At 54.5% G+C, this 15169-nt stretch overlaps 6 protein-coding genes across 6 annotated transcripts; 3 read left to right on the top strand and 3 right to left on the bottom strand.

Annotated features, from left to right (window-relative positions):
- Nucleotides 1-304: 304 nt before the first annotated feature.
- On the bottom strand, nt 305-2071 carry AB675_4913 (uncharacterized protein; the record flags this gene model as incomplete). Its single annotated transcript, XM_018145084.1, has 1 exon — nt 305-2071. One exon carries the CDS (start codon nt 2069-2071, stop codon nt 305-307), a length of 1767 nt encoding a protein of 588 aa, XP_017994556.1.
- Nucleotides 2072-4107: 2036 nt separating this feature from the next.
- On the bottom strand, nt 4108-6648 carry AB675_4912 (Mitochondrial outer membrane protein iml2; the record flags this gene model as incomplete). The annotated part of the gene is made up of 3 exons (XM_018145083.1): nt 4108-5274; nt 5447-5950; nt 5998-6648. 3 exons carry the CDS (start codon nt 6646-6648, stop codon nt 4108-4110), a joined length of 2322 nt encoding a protein of 773 aa, XP_017994560.1.
- A 1031-nt stretch (nt 6649-7679) lies between these two features.
- Nucleotides 7680-8039, top strand: AB675_4911 (uncharacterized protein; the record flags this gene model as incomplete). Its single annotated transcript, XM_018145082.1, has 1 exon — nt 7680-8039. One exon carries the CDS (start codon nt 7680-7682, stop codon nt 8037-8039), a length of 360 nt encoding a protein of 119 aa, XP_017994562.1.
- A 173-nt stretch (nt 8040-8212) lies between these two features.
- AB675_4910 (Phosphoglycerate kinase) lies at nt 8213-9517 on the bottom strand (the record flags this gene model as incomplete). The annotated part of the gene is made up of 2 exons (XM_018145081.1): nt 8213-9400; nt 9452-9517. The coding sequence occupies 2 exons, from the start codon at nt 9515-9517 to the stop codon at nt 8213-8215; spliced, it is 1254 nt and encodes a 417-aa protein (XP_017994576.1).
- Nucleotides 9518-10513: 996 nt separating this feature from the next.
- Nucleotides 10514-11448, top strand: AB675_4909 (Protein sym1; the record flags this gene model as incomplete). Its single annotated transcript, XM_018145079.1, has 3 exons — nt 10514-10582; nt 10661-10777; nt 10837-11448. 3 exons carry the CDS (start codon nt 10514-10516, stop codon nt 11446-11448), a joined length of 798 nt encoding a protein of 265 aa, XP_017994553.1.
- Nucleotides 11449-12236: 788 nt separating this feature from the next.
- Nucleotides 12237-14651, top strand: AB675_4908 (uncharacterized protein; the record flags this gene model as incomplete). Its single annotated transcript, XM_018145078.1, has 2 exons — nt 12237-12347; nt 12395-14651. Coding segments are annotated over 2 exons (2368 nt in total), but the record flags the coding sequence as incomplete, so codon positions are not given.
- Nucleotides 14652-15169: the final 518 nt, after the last annotated feature.

Raw genomic sequence — 15169 nt, 5'->3', positions numbered from 1 at the left:
ATCGCCGCAGGACGATGAAGGACATGTTGTAACCAAGTGTCTTTGAGAAGACGTGCTTGAGAGGGAGCGTGGAGCAGGAGGAATATACTCTGAATCTTGGCAACCTCGGATGACTCCGAGCCAATGACGTTTCAGTACAGGACGTTTGTCCTTGGTACACATGGGCAGACTGTACAGTGTTTGAACAAATTTTGGGGCTGATCGAGATCATCGTGATTTTCACATGTGCTGGTCTGTCTTGAGACGTGGCAGCAAGTGAGCGCATGATCACCCGAACGCTATTCCTGCGAAGAATCAGACGAGGTCATCCGCCAAACCTTTCTCCCTTCCGCGGCGCCCGCATGCTGTCACTGGCACCCATGTGCAGTTTGAGCTCGCTTGCGGCTGTGGAGGAATTCAGGCTACCGTCAGATCGGACGAAAGGCTCCTTCGCAGCGGCTGCATTATGCCGACTTGCTGACAATTCGTGGGTGTCATCGCCGGTCTCGTGGTAAGTGGTTGTACCAAATTCGCCGCCCTGGTAGCCACCGGTCGCCACGCCATATCGAACACCCTTGCGACCAGCCTGCTTGACAATGGAATCAACACGAGCGTTACTATCCACACCCCTGAGTATCGCAGCATCGAATGCTTTCGCAATCTCGATGGGACTCATCGTCATCTTTCGTCCGAGCTCAGAATAACCTTTGAACAGCGCGACTGCCATAAGAAGCGCTATGAGCGTAATCGCCAGAGCTCCACCTAGATACGCATACTGCGTCCTAAACACCGCCCTCGCCTGCGTATCCGTCGCGCTCAGGGTCTGCAGCGGTGTGCTTTCATTCGCGGCCGCCACACTCAGCCGAAACATCAGATTGCGCGCCCCAGCAAGCAGCTCGGTCATGGGGTCGCGGAAGTACAAGTCGCAGCTGCTGCCGATCGCCTGGCTATCGCTTCTACTTCCGTTCACAACAGCGTACTGGGTCGCGAGGTTGCCCCTGCTCGTGAACTCGTACCCGACGGCGCCGACGAAGCGGAGGTGTGCCGAGGAGGAGAACTTGTTCTGTAGCCCGAGCCAGACGCCGCTGAAGAGGTTGGCGCCCTGGCGAGGCGTAGAGGTGAGGATGTAGGGCTCTAACACTTGGTCCGCGAAGATGTCTGTGTGTGGGTCCAGGGCTATTGTTGAGCTGTTACCGTCTATGATCACGGGATAGCGCACTTTGGCTGTCCGGAGGGTACAGTTCGAGATGAGTAGTTCGCCCGAGCAGTCAGGAGTTGATTTGTGTGCGATGCCGATCGAAAAGTTTGATGGCGCTATCACAGACCATCCAAAGTGGGATTCAAAGACGTCGATGCCATCGACAGCTGTGCCATTGCCGAGTTCGATGGAGCCGCTGCTGTCGGTCTGGGGAATCAGATTGAAGGGTAACGAGTACGACGAGCAGGTAAGTGCAAAGCCCAGTCCTTCCACGGAGGTAGCACAAGTGCCCCTACATCCAGTGTTGGGCGCATCGATGGTTGCGTTGTTGTTGAAGTCGGACGCCACGTTGGCGAAATCCGCCGAATACAGCGATGCATCATACCCGCGCCCAGAAACATATCCCGTGAAGTATGTATCCGGTACAATGTTAATCAGTCGGAGCTGGACAGTCGCTTGTGAGAATAGCGGCTCGACAACAGCCCTTGAGGCGCGCTGCAGGAGTGGACTGTTGACCTGCGCAATCGTGGCAATGATGCAGCTCAAGGCAACAAAATTGATGTGTCGACCGGACAAAACCGCGTCCTGAAAACTGCTTCCGAATAAGTAGTTGCGGTGTAAGTCCCCAATTGTCGTACTCCGCGTGGCCGTATGCCACCAGGAGATGTTCGCGCCTTCTTTGAGGACATAGAACAAGCAGATATTGGTGATAACCGTGGCGATGGCGAGGTAGGTGGGTGGTTGGAAGGGCCAGTCTGCGATGGGCTTACCGTCGCTGTATACAAGTATCGCTGTCGAGGCGGCGAGGCCGATGAGGGAGACGAAGAAGCCGGTAACGGGCAGCCATGGCATGCGTGCGAAGGCGCCGGGGGTCCATGGGTTCGGGGTTGGCATTTTTGTTCTTGTGTCGGTACTCCCCTCGCGCTTGCCTACTATTCCGACAGTCATGGGAAGCTGGAGAGCTTCGATCCTGGAGTTTTGAAAAGAGAGACATCGTCGACTCGTTGAAGGTACCTTTGCTACAGGGTCTGCTAGGATCATACGACATACACAACCTGTGCCCCTTTCGAGAAAAATTAATTCATTGGCGTGGGACGAGGCGTTTGCTTTATCGAACCAGGCGGCTGAAGCCAGGATTGTGATTGGGCAGAAACCCCCGAAGTGTCACTTTCCCCCAAAGTGGCAGAGGCCAGAATACTCTGAATACGAGGTTCGGTCGAGATCCGGGCAGAACGTCCAGGAAATGAGTCTGAGGGTGCTATGTTTGTTCATGCGGCTGAAGACAGCAGAGGGAGTTCCGAACGGACATGTGGACGTGTGCATGCCGTGGTGCGACTTGATTTCGTAGAAACATAGGAACAATTGAAAAAGCTTTCCTGAGAGCATATTGCACCGGGCCCATGGTCTGCACAATGCTGCTGGTTCTCGTTGCCGCAGGAGTTCTGCTACACAGTGCAGCAGACGCCCTCGACTTTCCCACGCAGACAGCCAATGGCGGAGTCGCGATCGCACAAGCGACGCCAGCGACAACCGCAGCACCTCTATACAACCCCGACCTGCTTCGACGACAAGACAGCGATGCAACGTCCCTTTGTGGCTATGTTGCAGGCAACGGCTGTACGCCCATCTCTCTTCTTTGCCATGAGTTGCAAGGCTGACTAGTCCCACAGCGAACCCATTAACGTGCCGCAGCGACGCCTTCTGCGGGTTCAACAGCGTGTACTCAGCATTCGGCTGCTGCACAGGTACGCAAGGCGTATCGCTGGTAGGCTGTAACATGATCACGAGCTGCATCGACTCTGCCGCTTTCGGAGCGTGCGGTGCTGGGTGCCAGTCCAATACAATGAATGCTTGGTGGTAAGTCTGCGCCAACTCGCCGTTCATCTGTTCGATCATGACTCAAGTGTCCACATAGCACATCAGCGGCGTATCCTTATTGTCGGAAGTACACAACAGGCATCTATTCCGGTTTCGACTGCTGGTCAGAGCCCAGCCAAGTTGATCCCGTTCTACCGACTCCGATCAAAGGGTACTCGACGTTAGACTTCTCAAGTACTGCTAGCATCACGAGGTCGTCGTTGTCTGCTTCCAGTGCTTCGTCGACCGCAGGGAATCAACCTCTAGGAAATGGGGTTTCGGCGCTGCAGACTGGTGGCGACATTGTTGCGACGCCATTCACGGAGTCGCAGAAGACCGGCTCGGCAACGAGCACGACGGCGGCTTCGGCATCTGTGCAAGCTTCTTCTGCTGGAAGGCATCGCGCTGTGACGGACAGGAAAGCGTGGGTAAAGCTAGCTTTTTTCTCGCTTTGGCTTGTTCGGTAACCCGCGATGGAGTTGCCTCGACTTTCGCGGCATGTGCGCGCAAGAATGAGTTATGCTCGAATGCCCCAAAGAGCATGTGAAATTCGAAGTTGTTTTGTACCTGTTTCCATGCATTGACGGCAGAGGCCGCCCGGTAGCTGATTCCTGCTGATACTGCTCTCACCCTGAATCCGGTCGGTCTGGAAGAAGAATTGGTTGAGAAAGGAAACAGAGCTCGATAACGACATGCCATCTTCCAGGTTTTACAGTGGGTTGGAAGGAGCTGGAGATTTTGACGCGTGAGGTGGCTTCTGTGGCCTCATGCAGCATCTCGGATCGAGGATAGTGATCGAGAGGGCAGAAGAACTTTGCCTAGATCCTGCCAAGCCATTGCTTTGTGTCGATGCCTCCGGTCGCACTTGGCCGCGCAAATCCAACGCATGCTGCAAAGGGGTCTCCGCCTGGTGCGACTGCTGCTTGGCGTCGGTTTTGGGTTATGGAGGGCACGACCACAGATACCATGTCGTTTCCTTGCTGCCATTGCGTCCTTGATCTGTGCCCCACTTCATACATCAGGCACCTCGCTCGCGCTCGCTCTCAACCTCCCCACCATCTCATCCCAACCCCCTACCTCGCAGTCAAATACTTCTGCTCCCACCACTTGATTGCCCCCACCGCCGCCGTAACCTTCATCCCCATCCTCGCGTCCAACTCATACTTCTCCCACGTCCGTGCCCTCTCCACAAACTTCTTCGCCTCCTCTACCAGCGGTATGTCGTGGTCCAGATTCACCTCGACTTCTTTCTCATCCGGACCGTCAACAGTCCTCCCATTCAACCTCTGGAACCCACTCCGCATAGTCCAACAGTTCACCCCCATCTCATAATACGCCGCCGGCTGCGGCCAATCATCCTTGTTGTGGCCCTTCAGAAACCCGTCCGGTCTGTCGATCAACTCCCTTTTGAGGAGCGCCATCGACTCATCGTGCCGTCTCAGGTTCCGAAGAATGACTGCTCTGAGGAGATGCAAGATTCCCTTCTCGTCATTCTCCTCCTGCTTCCATCCCGGCTGCTCCTCCGACCATCCCAGGTTTAGGAGTGACGCCTCGAGTTCGCGCCGCGGCATCTTCTTATAGCCGCCCCAGAGGTAGATCATTTCTTCCAGAGGCGAGACGCCGACGGCGTCAACATAGTCAATGTTCAGGTGTTTAGCTCGTTCTTCCCACTTCGCCAGCTTCCGAATCACGAAGACCTCGAACGGCAACTGCCTCCCCAACATTTTCTTCTTCCCAACCTTCGTCGGCGCCGTCTCGAAATACTCCGCCGCCAGACCCTTATGCTTCTTTGCCGCTTCCTTGTCGCCGGCTCTTAGTGCTTGTCGATACAAACTTACGTGCGCCGCCCCAGCAATAAAGTAATACAGCGCCTGACTCCACTTGTTGAGGTCGGCGCACTCAATGAAGCTGGTCGCGCAGAGCTCGTAGCGGTGCGCGTACATTGCTTCCAAGCTCCTCTCAAACACATGCAGCGCCTCCAGCTGTTTGAGTTTCGACTTTCCTCCCTTCGCGTCCAACAGCTCTAACCCGCGATCGAGGTCCTTCTCGGCAGCGGCCATGCGTGCTTCTTCGATCAGCCAGAGGTAGGATTTCGTGTAGCGGCTGCGCATCTCTGCAAGCAGAGTCTTGAGGCGGGCCGCGGGGTAGCCGAGCATGTCGTCGGGGTCGGAGGGGTCGCCGTCGGGTATGATGTCGCAGAAGCCGACGAGGCCGTTGTAGAAGCCGAAGAGGACGAAGCCCTGTAGAGATCTTGGTTAGCGTTGTTCTGGGATAGATAGCCTTGTATGCCACTTGAGGTTTGGCAAGATTGTACCGACTCTCTTGATTCGAAAGACGCGCTCGGAGCACACTGGGAGGAATGGGTTTCTTTTGGATTGCATGGATAGAATTAGCTACGGGGGAGCAACATACCGCCATACCGCCATTGACATTAGCAAACTTACTCGCCTGCCACAACATACGCAGGCCCCGTTCGCGATCGCCGCGGAAGCCGATGATGGAAAGCACGCGGCTGAAGGCCGGCGGGACTGCTGAGATCATAAGATTGAGGATGCCGAACATGAGGTTGGTGCCGCTGTGGATGAAGATGTCGAGGGAGTTGCTGAAGACTTCGGAACCCGGATCGAGGGTTATCATGCCTGGAATAGCGGCTGTGGATGCGTTGGCGACGAGTGTCGGCTGGGTGGATGTGGTGTTGGATGATTTGGAGTCGTTGACGGAGAGACCTTCAAGGTCCTGCTCGAGATGGCTGTCTCTCCGTGACGGTGGGTGAATGGGTGCATTGGGATCACTGGGGGCCAGCTTCCCCGTGTATGACTCCAGCACTTTCCGTTCTCGCTCGGCATCGTTTGCGTCTTCCGCATCGAAGAACTCGTCGCCGTCATCGTCTTCATCTTCCCGAAACGGACTGACCACCTCGGCATGCCTCAAATTGCTCGCCTGCTTCGGCTCGCCCACGGCACATTCTTCGGTCTCACCGCGGCCGTCAGCGGCGTCCCCTTCTCCTGCAGCGCACCCGTCCCAGTCGCTCCTCCCTGCGAGTTCAAACTCTCCCGACTCCCCTGCCGACTCGTCTGCCGACTCGCCGCTAAACTCCTAACCCCCTGCACCTTCATAAACTCCCTCTCCATCGCCGTCAACCCCTCCAACGTCATATACGCCTTCCTCAACTTATAAAACCCCTTCAAACTCTCCGTCAGGTTCTCATTCAACACACTCACAATCGCACTCATAATCTGCGCCTCAGCCTGGCATAGACTAAACTCGCTGCCTTTCTCATAAATCCCGCTCTGGAACGCCTTCGCATCATGCTGCGCCTTATAGTAATTAGCGGAGGCGGCCGACTCGGCCTCGTACAGCTCGTCGGCGGCTTGCTTCATGATGTCCTGCTCAAATCCCAAAGCGGCGCGCATGAAGGCGAGGGTGCCGCGGGCGAGCTTGTGGAAAGCGGAGGTGCCGTTGGCGACGCCGGCTTCGGCGCCGGCGATGTCGTCGTCCATGATGAGCTCGACGGCGTGCAGGGCGGTGTCCATGGCGTGGGATTCGGAGAGGGAGTCGAGGGATTGCGTGCTGGCGGAGGCGCCGCGGTTGAGCCAGCGGCCGACGCGGTGCATGGTGGGCGGTGGGTTGGTGGTGGGGATCTGTTGATGTTACTTTTGCTGGATGTGATTCAAGAGTCGTGTTTGAGTGGCGTCAGATTGTCAGTCGGTGATCTTCGAGATCGTGTAGGCTGATCAAGCTCCAGATCTGCTCTATCGCTGGAATTGACAATTACTCTCGAAAGCCCTGCCCAAAAACCTCGAATATTGTACAAGGAGGTCCCTTTGCTGTGCGGTCAATGCCCAGCTGAAACCCAATCCACGACTCTGCCAGACAGTACTTCTGTCCGCGTGCCTCAAGCAACGCCCACGTGGGGCGGATGTGACGTTCTGAAGGCACCAGAAAGACGGAACGTGTTCTCCGAGATGCGTTTGAATTCGAAGATCCTGCACTTGAAGAGTGAAGAATCACAGTGACATGGACCAGCGTAGAGGGTAGAACTCGCACGGCCACTTGAAGTCAAGACGAAAGCGTACCAGCAAGTCCCGTCACGGAGCGGGTGTTCGAAACGGCTGCAGTAGTACTCACCGCACCAATCGTTGTGCCACGGATCAGAATATCGTCATAGCAAAAAGCATAGGCAAATCTTCAAATGCTTTCGGGCCCGGATGATATCTCATAGTTCCCGTGTTGATGGCTGGGGCAGTGCAGCAGTTTGACGGGCGAATCGTGCAGCAGTGGTGCCTGAACTAATGCACACTTGAGCGTCGAAATTGGAGCGGGATGCGATCGTGCCATGGCGTCAAAATGTTTCAAGTGTAGAAGATGGTCAACCGGTCTGATTGAAGCCTATCTCCAAATCGCGGAATATCAATTCAACTTGCGTACTTCTATCCCGCCTCGCCTCGCACACCCATCACATCTTCGCGTAGAACACCTGCTCTTCGAACAAATCTAGTACCTCCGCGCCGTTGTACCCGTCGACTTCCCACACGCTTCCGCACACTGATCCGCTGCTACACCGTCTGTCGCCATCAACCTACCACTCACGGCCCAACTACCCATCATCTACCGCCTACCACCCGTCATCAACCAGCACAACACAATGTCGTCCGCCCCAACAGCCAAACTCCAACCAACCTCCACAAACGAGCCTGACCCAGCACAGACCTCCAAACCCACAACCAACACAAACCCTGCGACGCTAGAAGAAGACGACGAGTTTGAGGATTTCCCCGTTGAAGGTACGCCTCCCCTCCCCGCTTTCACACTCCACTGGGATGCCCCAAACCACTGCCGCCAGCTCGCTACGCTCGCTGACATGATTATCACAGACTGGGCACAAGAAGATACCGAGAACCCCACTTCCACAACAGGCGGCAACACACATCTATGGAGGAGAGCTGGGACGACGATGACGGGAACGACGAGGAAGGATTTGGGAAGCTTTTACGGGAGGAGCTGAAGAAGGTTGCTGGGGAGGGCAAATGAGCACATGGAGGCATACAAATATGTGATATCGAGAGATATTGATCACAACGATGATGGACGAGCCCGCTTCGGCGTCCGCGCTTTCTTGAAAAGAGTCACGCTACGCTGGTCAACCTAGCTACTGTACCTGGGACAGGTGAAAGCTACCTACTTGCTCGACAGCGCAGAAACGCCCGGCAAGTCCTTGCCCTCCAGCAACTCCAAACTAGCACCACCACCGGTCGAGACATGGCTCAGCTTATCCTCAACACCATACTTGGCCGCCACAGTAGCAGTATCGCCACCTCCAATGATAACGATCTTCCCATTACCAGCAGCCTGCACAGCAGCATCCATGGTCTTCTTTGTGCCGTTTGCGAACTTTTCCATCTCGAAGACGCCGGGCGGGCCGTTCCAGAGGATGGTCTTCGCCTCACCAATGGCCTCTTTGTAGAGCTCGATACTCTTCTCGCCGACGTCCAAGCCCATCCAGCCGTCGGGGATGCCGTCTGAGTCAGTGGCGTTCTGAGTCTTTGCGTCCTTGTCGAACTTCTCGGCTGCGACGTAATCGACGGGTAGGATGATCTTGACATTGTTCTTTTTGGCTTTCTCTTGAATCTCGGCGCACTTCTGGCTGCCTGGTTCGTCGAAGAGACTGTTGCCGATCTTGACGTTCTCTAGGGTCTTCTTGAAGGTGAAGGCCATCGCGCCGGTGATGATGAGGCTGTTGACCTTGTCCAACAGGTTGTCGATGAGCTGGATCTTGTCAGAGACCTTGGCACCGCCGAGGATGGCAAGGAATGGTCGCTTGGGATCCTCGAGTGCTTGCGCAAAGTAGTCGAGTTCTTTCTTCATGAGGAAGCCAGCAGCCTTCTGTGGCAGGTCGACGCCGACCATGGAGCTGTGGGCACGGTGGGCGGTACCAAAGGCATCGTTGACGTAGACATCTCCCAGCGCGGTGAGGCCTTTTCGGAACTCTGCAACCTTGTCCTTGTCGGCCTTGACCTTCTTGCCGTCTGCATCTTTGCTTGAGCCTTCTTCCTCAGCATGGAAGCGCAGATTCTCGAGCAGGATGACCTGTCCACCAGATGCCTTGTTGACCGTCTCTTCGACCTCTTTTCCAACGCAGTCGTCGGTGAAGATGACATCCTTGCCCAGTAGCTTCTCGAGCTCAGGTACGACAGGCTTTAGGCTGTACTTGGGATTTGCTTTGCCGTCAGGTCGGCCAAGATGTGACATGAGGATGACGGCTTTGGCACCGTGATCGACGGCATATTTAATGGTGGGGAGAGCTCCGACTATGCGCTGGTTGTTGGTGATCTTCTTGTCTGAATCTAGAGGAACGTTGAAGTCGACCTGCAGCTGTCAGTCACTGCTACCGTTCTCCCATACTGTGAGGGTACTCACTCGGATGAGTACTCGCTTGTCCTTGACATCGACATCGGAGATGCCGAGCTTGTTGGAAAGGGACATGCTTGAGGAGGGTTCGAGTTTGAAGCAGGACGCTGCGGTGTCTGGCTGTTCTTCGCGTAATAGTCCTGTGGTCAAGACGTGGCTGGAGTACCGATCTGTATCTGTAGCAGTGCACGCTATGGGGGTCAAGGTCTAGGTAAACAGTAGAGTAGAGGCAGCTGTGAAGGACAGAAGCAGAGGTCAATAGCTTGTTGGGATATCTCAAAAAACGAAGCAAGCAGTTGCGATGCGCTCAACTTGAACCTTGAAGGTGGGATGTCATAACGTGGGGCACGGGTTTCTCTGCAGGAGCAACTCGGAACGAAAATGCCCATACTTGCAGCCCTGGCCCGGCTTTTGGTCGTGGTTGTCGACGCCTGAGACTGGGAAGACTGACAATTCCATTCCTTTAGCTATGGCAGCAGTGCTTGGTCTGTCCACCAGGTCTTGCTGAGTCGGTGGTATTCCGAGGAGAGAATGCGCAACAAGACCGCTCCCGGTAGAGACACAATATACTGATCTAGCGGCCCAGATCGACGCACCGCGTGAAAGAATGACGAGAACAGATGTCCATTACAGCAGTTCGTGCTTGATGCCATGATGGGTCAAGTAGTTTAAGTGATCTGCTCCGATGCCTCGAAATCACATGTTTGACCCTTACTTAAGCGACAGCCCTGGAGGCGGGGCGGAAAGCGCATGGTCTGACGCTAACATGAGACCTTAATTCGACCCAATGATGCTTCTCGAACGATGAACTGCGTCTATCAATGCTTGTTGCCTACCTACAGCACCCTCTAAACCACCACGACCTCAAGGAGCGAACCACGTTTATATCTCTAGTCTATATTCAGCATCCTATAGTCGAGTCCACGTGGAGGGCCAACAACAAAAAGGGAAGTCGGGCCTGTGCCCCGAGTCCGCCACCACGTCACCGTTCCTTTGAGCACTGGCTGTGATCGCATCTTTAATCGGTGATTTGCTTTTCCACGCTCCTTCCTCGAGAAGAGCACCGCAGTCATGCCACTCGACACTTCTCGACGAAAGACGTTGGAATGGATCAACAATAGATACATCTACGGCAAAATTGTACGCATATCCCGTATCTGAATCTGGTCAGACTGACCACCGACCAATCCTGCTGACATCCTCGTCCTCTATCCTTAGCCATTGTTACACACCCTCGTCCTCCTCATCGAGTTCATCATGGTCGCCCGCCTCATCGCCAAATTCAACTCCTACTACGCCCAAAAACCATTACTAACAACCATGATAACGAATGCCGTAAGATCTGCCAGACCCAGCGATTCCAGGAAGAAACAAATCGACTGACATACCCCAAGCTCTTAGGTGGCATCGCCGACTCAACAGCACAATTCATCGCCGCATACAAGACCAGGCAACTTGCCCTACCCACGAACCAGAATAACGACGTCCGCTCCTTCATCTCCTCCGGCGTCGAACTCGAAGACCTCAATGAGAAGCCCGCCCGCTTCTCTCCTGCTCTCTCTCCTACGTACGCCGGCCCGCCCGCCTTTGACTTTGAGCGCCTCACCCGCTTCATGGCGTATGGCTTCCTCATGACCCCGCTCCAATTCTGGTGGTATGGTCGACTCAGCAAGTGGTTTCCTGTCACGTCCGCAAGAGGCACGATCCCAGCCCTGCAACGCGTAGCCATGGATCAGCTGCTTTTCGCTCCATGCAGTCTAGCGTGGTTCTTCACCTTCATGACTGTTGCGGAGGGCGGCGGCAAGAAACACCTGGTCAAGAAGATGCAGGATATTTACCTGCCGACGCTACGCGCGAACTACATTCTCTGGCCGGCAGTGCAAGTCATCAACTTTCGATTGATGCCGCTACAGTTCCAGATTCCTTTCGTGAGCACTATCGGTATCGCCTGGACTGCTTATCTGAGCTTGAACAATGCGTCGGAGGACGAGACGATGGATGTCTGAAAAGAGAAATTGTATATTTTGGCGCTGTAGCATTCATGATTGATATACGATACCCACGGAAGTTGCATATGGAAAGACGGAATTCCAGGCTGGCGTTTAATGGGCTCGAAAGGAACTTCTAGAGCCGCATTGGCATGATTGCAGCCGACTGACGGTCGGACTGGGAGCAAAGAATGAGAATAGAGTCATCGATACAGCGAAAGCGCTCGGAGCAAGCTCGACCAAAGAGTCTGACGAATCCACGATCAGAACAACTACTATGCATTCTATGGACCTTTGAAGAGCTCTCTACATACCTCTCCTGGCACAATAGCCTGGTCGGGATGCAATCGCTCGTATCTTGGCTGTCAATTTTGAGGTGTCACAAACGACATCCGTCGGTCGAGTTGCGAACCGTCCAATCATTACACCCTTCGTCTGCATTCGATCGACTTCTGGCGTCCTTCGTGGGAACTCATACCGACGTACATTTTGACGTGCGCCTGATCAATGTATGCGTCCCTCGTACCACTCCCTACCTAGGTACTGTCCAATCTGGGGAAATGGCGCACAAGGCAAACCAGGCAACTGCGATTTGCCAAGACATATCTCGATCTTCACCTGCCAATACATCTTCCGCAAGTGCAAACGGATCTCTTGCCCGAGACCATGACTCAGACGCGTCAGATCAGGCTGCGAGAGATATCGACCAGACAACCGCCCACATTTCTTCCTCAATCCTCGACCTTCAGAAGTTGCACATCTCTGCATACACAGATGGTTACAACAATCCCTTAACGCAATCCGCCATGCCAGACAAGAAACCTGTCGCTAACGAGGTGTGGCTCAAGGTCATCGAGTGGCTTGATCCAAAGGCGCTGAAGAATGCTCGGCTGGTCAACAAAGCATGGAGAGACTTTGTATGCCCTTCGCATTACTAGCAAGTGAATTACTGATCATCGACCAGGCTACACCTCATCTATTCCGCACGGCGATCTTCAGTCCGGAGCCCCTCAATGTCAAGAACTTGCGGAAGCTGGCGAGGACCGAGCATCTTGCAAAATTCGTTGAAGTCCTTCACCTTGACTGCACCACAACAATGCCGAAGATGGTAGAACCCTACGCCGTAGCAGCATCAAACTACTTCGCCAAGGTCTTCGCGCTAGGAGAGCAAAAGACCGGTCCGCTATGCGCAGCTAATCTCCTCGAAGTCCTCCAGACCGACTCCTCCGCGCACCTGAACCACAAGTATCTCACCGGCAAACCTCGAGGTCATTTCATTGCTGGCTTCACGCTATACAACGCTCGATTCTCATACGCCGACCGAATGTCAAGGGCTGACGAGGTATACGCCCAACTCGTGTATGTCACAAGCAAGTTCATCAATTTGAAGCATGTGGGCACGTTGTCATACTGGACGACATCAAAGGAGCCGTATCAGGATGACTTCAAGCAATATCTCATAAACAATTTGCCCAGAAAGAGCATTGACCTAATCTCGGGCATCAATCCGCCGCCTGGGTTAGTCGCAACCACTAAGACAATCACTAGTGGATCGAATCGTCAGAGAACCTTCACGAGTGCTTTCGGTGCTCCAGGTGCGGCTGCACGCGGTCTCCACGTCATGATCCTACCGCCTTCTTACAGCGCCTGTTCCCACGACACTCACACTCACGAGATCATCAATGGTGCGCTCCGGGCTCTTCGCAAGAACAATTTCAGGCTAGTATCGCTTTTCTTGCCCGGCCCCGATGAGCTGGATCATACCAAAGCTACCGAAAAACGCGATGGCATTGTACCTCTACCCAGTCTGCTTGAAGGTGTTCAATCGAAGACCTCGAGCCTAGTCCTCCCTCTGTTCCGAACCTTGAAAGTCCTGGAGCTCAACATCGACTTCGTGCACGGTGGAAACACTTATCGATCCAGACGTGGGTTCTATGCACCGCTGGACAGTATCAGAAACGCTATTCAACAGATGTCGCAGCTAGAGTCGTTGAGCATCGGAGCCCCGAAGGCGCTTCTCGGCGACCACTCCGTCTGGGATCTCTCAAAACTTCTGCTCTTCAAGGAGGCTGACTACCCCGAAGTCGATGAAGAAGACGATGCTGGTGATGACGACGCCGATTTTGGTATTCCCCCGCCAGAAATGTCACAGTTTTTGAACATGATGCTTGGTGGCATCTTGGCCGGCACAGCTCCTGGCAACAACAATCCCGCACCAACAAACGGTTCCAGCTCGCAACCGGCTGCATCTTCCGCTGCATCAATGCTGGGCTCGATGCCGCCGGTTCAACTCGGACCTGCAGTCGTTGCCGGCGTGGAAACTGTGACTGCGAACGGAGCAACTACCGCGCATGCCCTGCCACCAATCGCCATACCGCCCATCGATATGTCGCAGCTTCTAGGCACTTCTCAAGGTCCAGGTTTGTCCAACCGCAGGACTTCTGCTACACCACTTAAGCCGAATCCTTGGCCAAAGCTCAAATACCTCTCGCTCTGGAATTTGCCTGCATCGCCGCAGCAGCTCTCGCGCCTAGTCAAGACCGTAAAAGGCTCTCTCAAGGTTCTGAAACTCGACAACATCCACTTTGGGCCAGTTCCAACCCCACTGGATCTTTCGAGAGGGCATCATCACCCGCACCACAATCATACTGAATCTGAAGCTCCAGAGCCCTCCGTGGATGGCTCCGAGAACGAGTCCGACGGTGGCGATGAGGATCTTCCCGAACTCCTCGACACTGAAGACGCCAGTCTCTCAGCTTCGCATGTTGCGAATACTTCAGAGGCCGCCCCAGTCCACGAAGTCCCGTCGTCTTCCGGTGTTCCACAAACCGGTCCTGCTTCAGCTCAACCAAATGGTCAATCTCAACTTCAATCCAATGTGCAAACTCAAACTCAACCGCAGGGCCCTCCCCAACCTCAAACAGACGGGAACCAATCCACGACTACGTCAACTAAGCCGGAAGCAGGCAAAGCGTGGCTCGAAACAATCGAGATGCTCGCCGATGAGCTGAGTCTTGACGAATGCAGCATCGTCTTGCACCCAACTGAAGAGTACGAGGTTTGCGACGCGTTGGCGAAACAGCTGACTGTCAATGTCTGGGAGGAGATGGGGCCTTTCAGCATCGAGATCTCTCGCTATCTTCTCGGAGGCAACGGCATAGGCTTTCCACTGCACACGGCGAATAGGATCCAGCAGATCAGTGAGGGTGGTGACGAAGAGAGTGAGGTCGACATGGGTGACGATGATGACGACGATGATAACGATGGTGATGGGATGGATGCGGACGTTTTGCGGAGAGTCGGGTATTACAAGCGTCCAACTACGAACAGCATTGTCGCATCGCCTTGGCAGGCTTCTCCTTGCTGAATTGCAAGCGATAAGCGGTACCGTTCCTGGTGAGATCATCATCTTGACCATCTTGGTAGCATGAAGGCCTCCCTGGGCAACGACTACGCTCTGTTGGGCTTCACATAACTTAGATAGATAATTTACGACTCGGAACGGCGCTCGTGTGTCCATTACTCAATCAGGTACTTGGTAGTCCGTATCTGCCTATTGCACGCCGCTCCTGCCAAGGCGGGCTGTCGGTCGTTGCAGGGTGGATCTCAATGGAGCACTGCGGACTTCGAGACTTCCAACATCGTTGTGCATAGACCTTGGCGGAGATGAGCGGAGGGTCGACCATATCAAAAACGTCTTGTTCTCCAATGTCTCCAAGGGGACGGTGGGTGGGGGAGG

This window comes from Cyphellophora attinorum, assembly GCF_001299255.1.
Source record: "Cyphellophora attinorum strain CBS 131958 chromosome Unknown Contig55, whole genome shotgun sequence".
NCBI classification, from domain to species: domain Eukaryota; kingdom Fungi; phylum Ascomycota; class Eurotiomycetes; order Chaetothyriales; family Cyphellophoraceae; genus Cyphellophora; species Cyphellophora attinorum.
The sequence above is the reverse complement of the archived record's forward strand: the minus strand, read 5'-3'. Positions and strand labels throughout refer to the sequence as shown.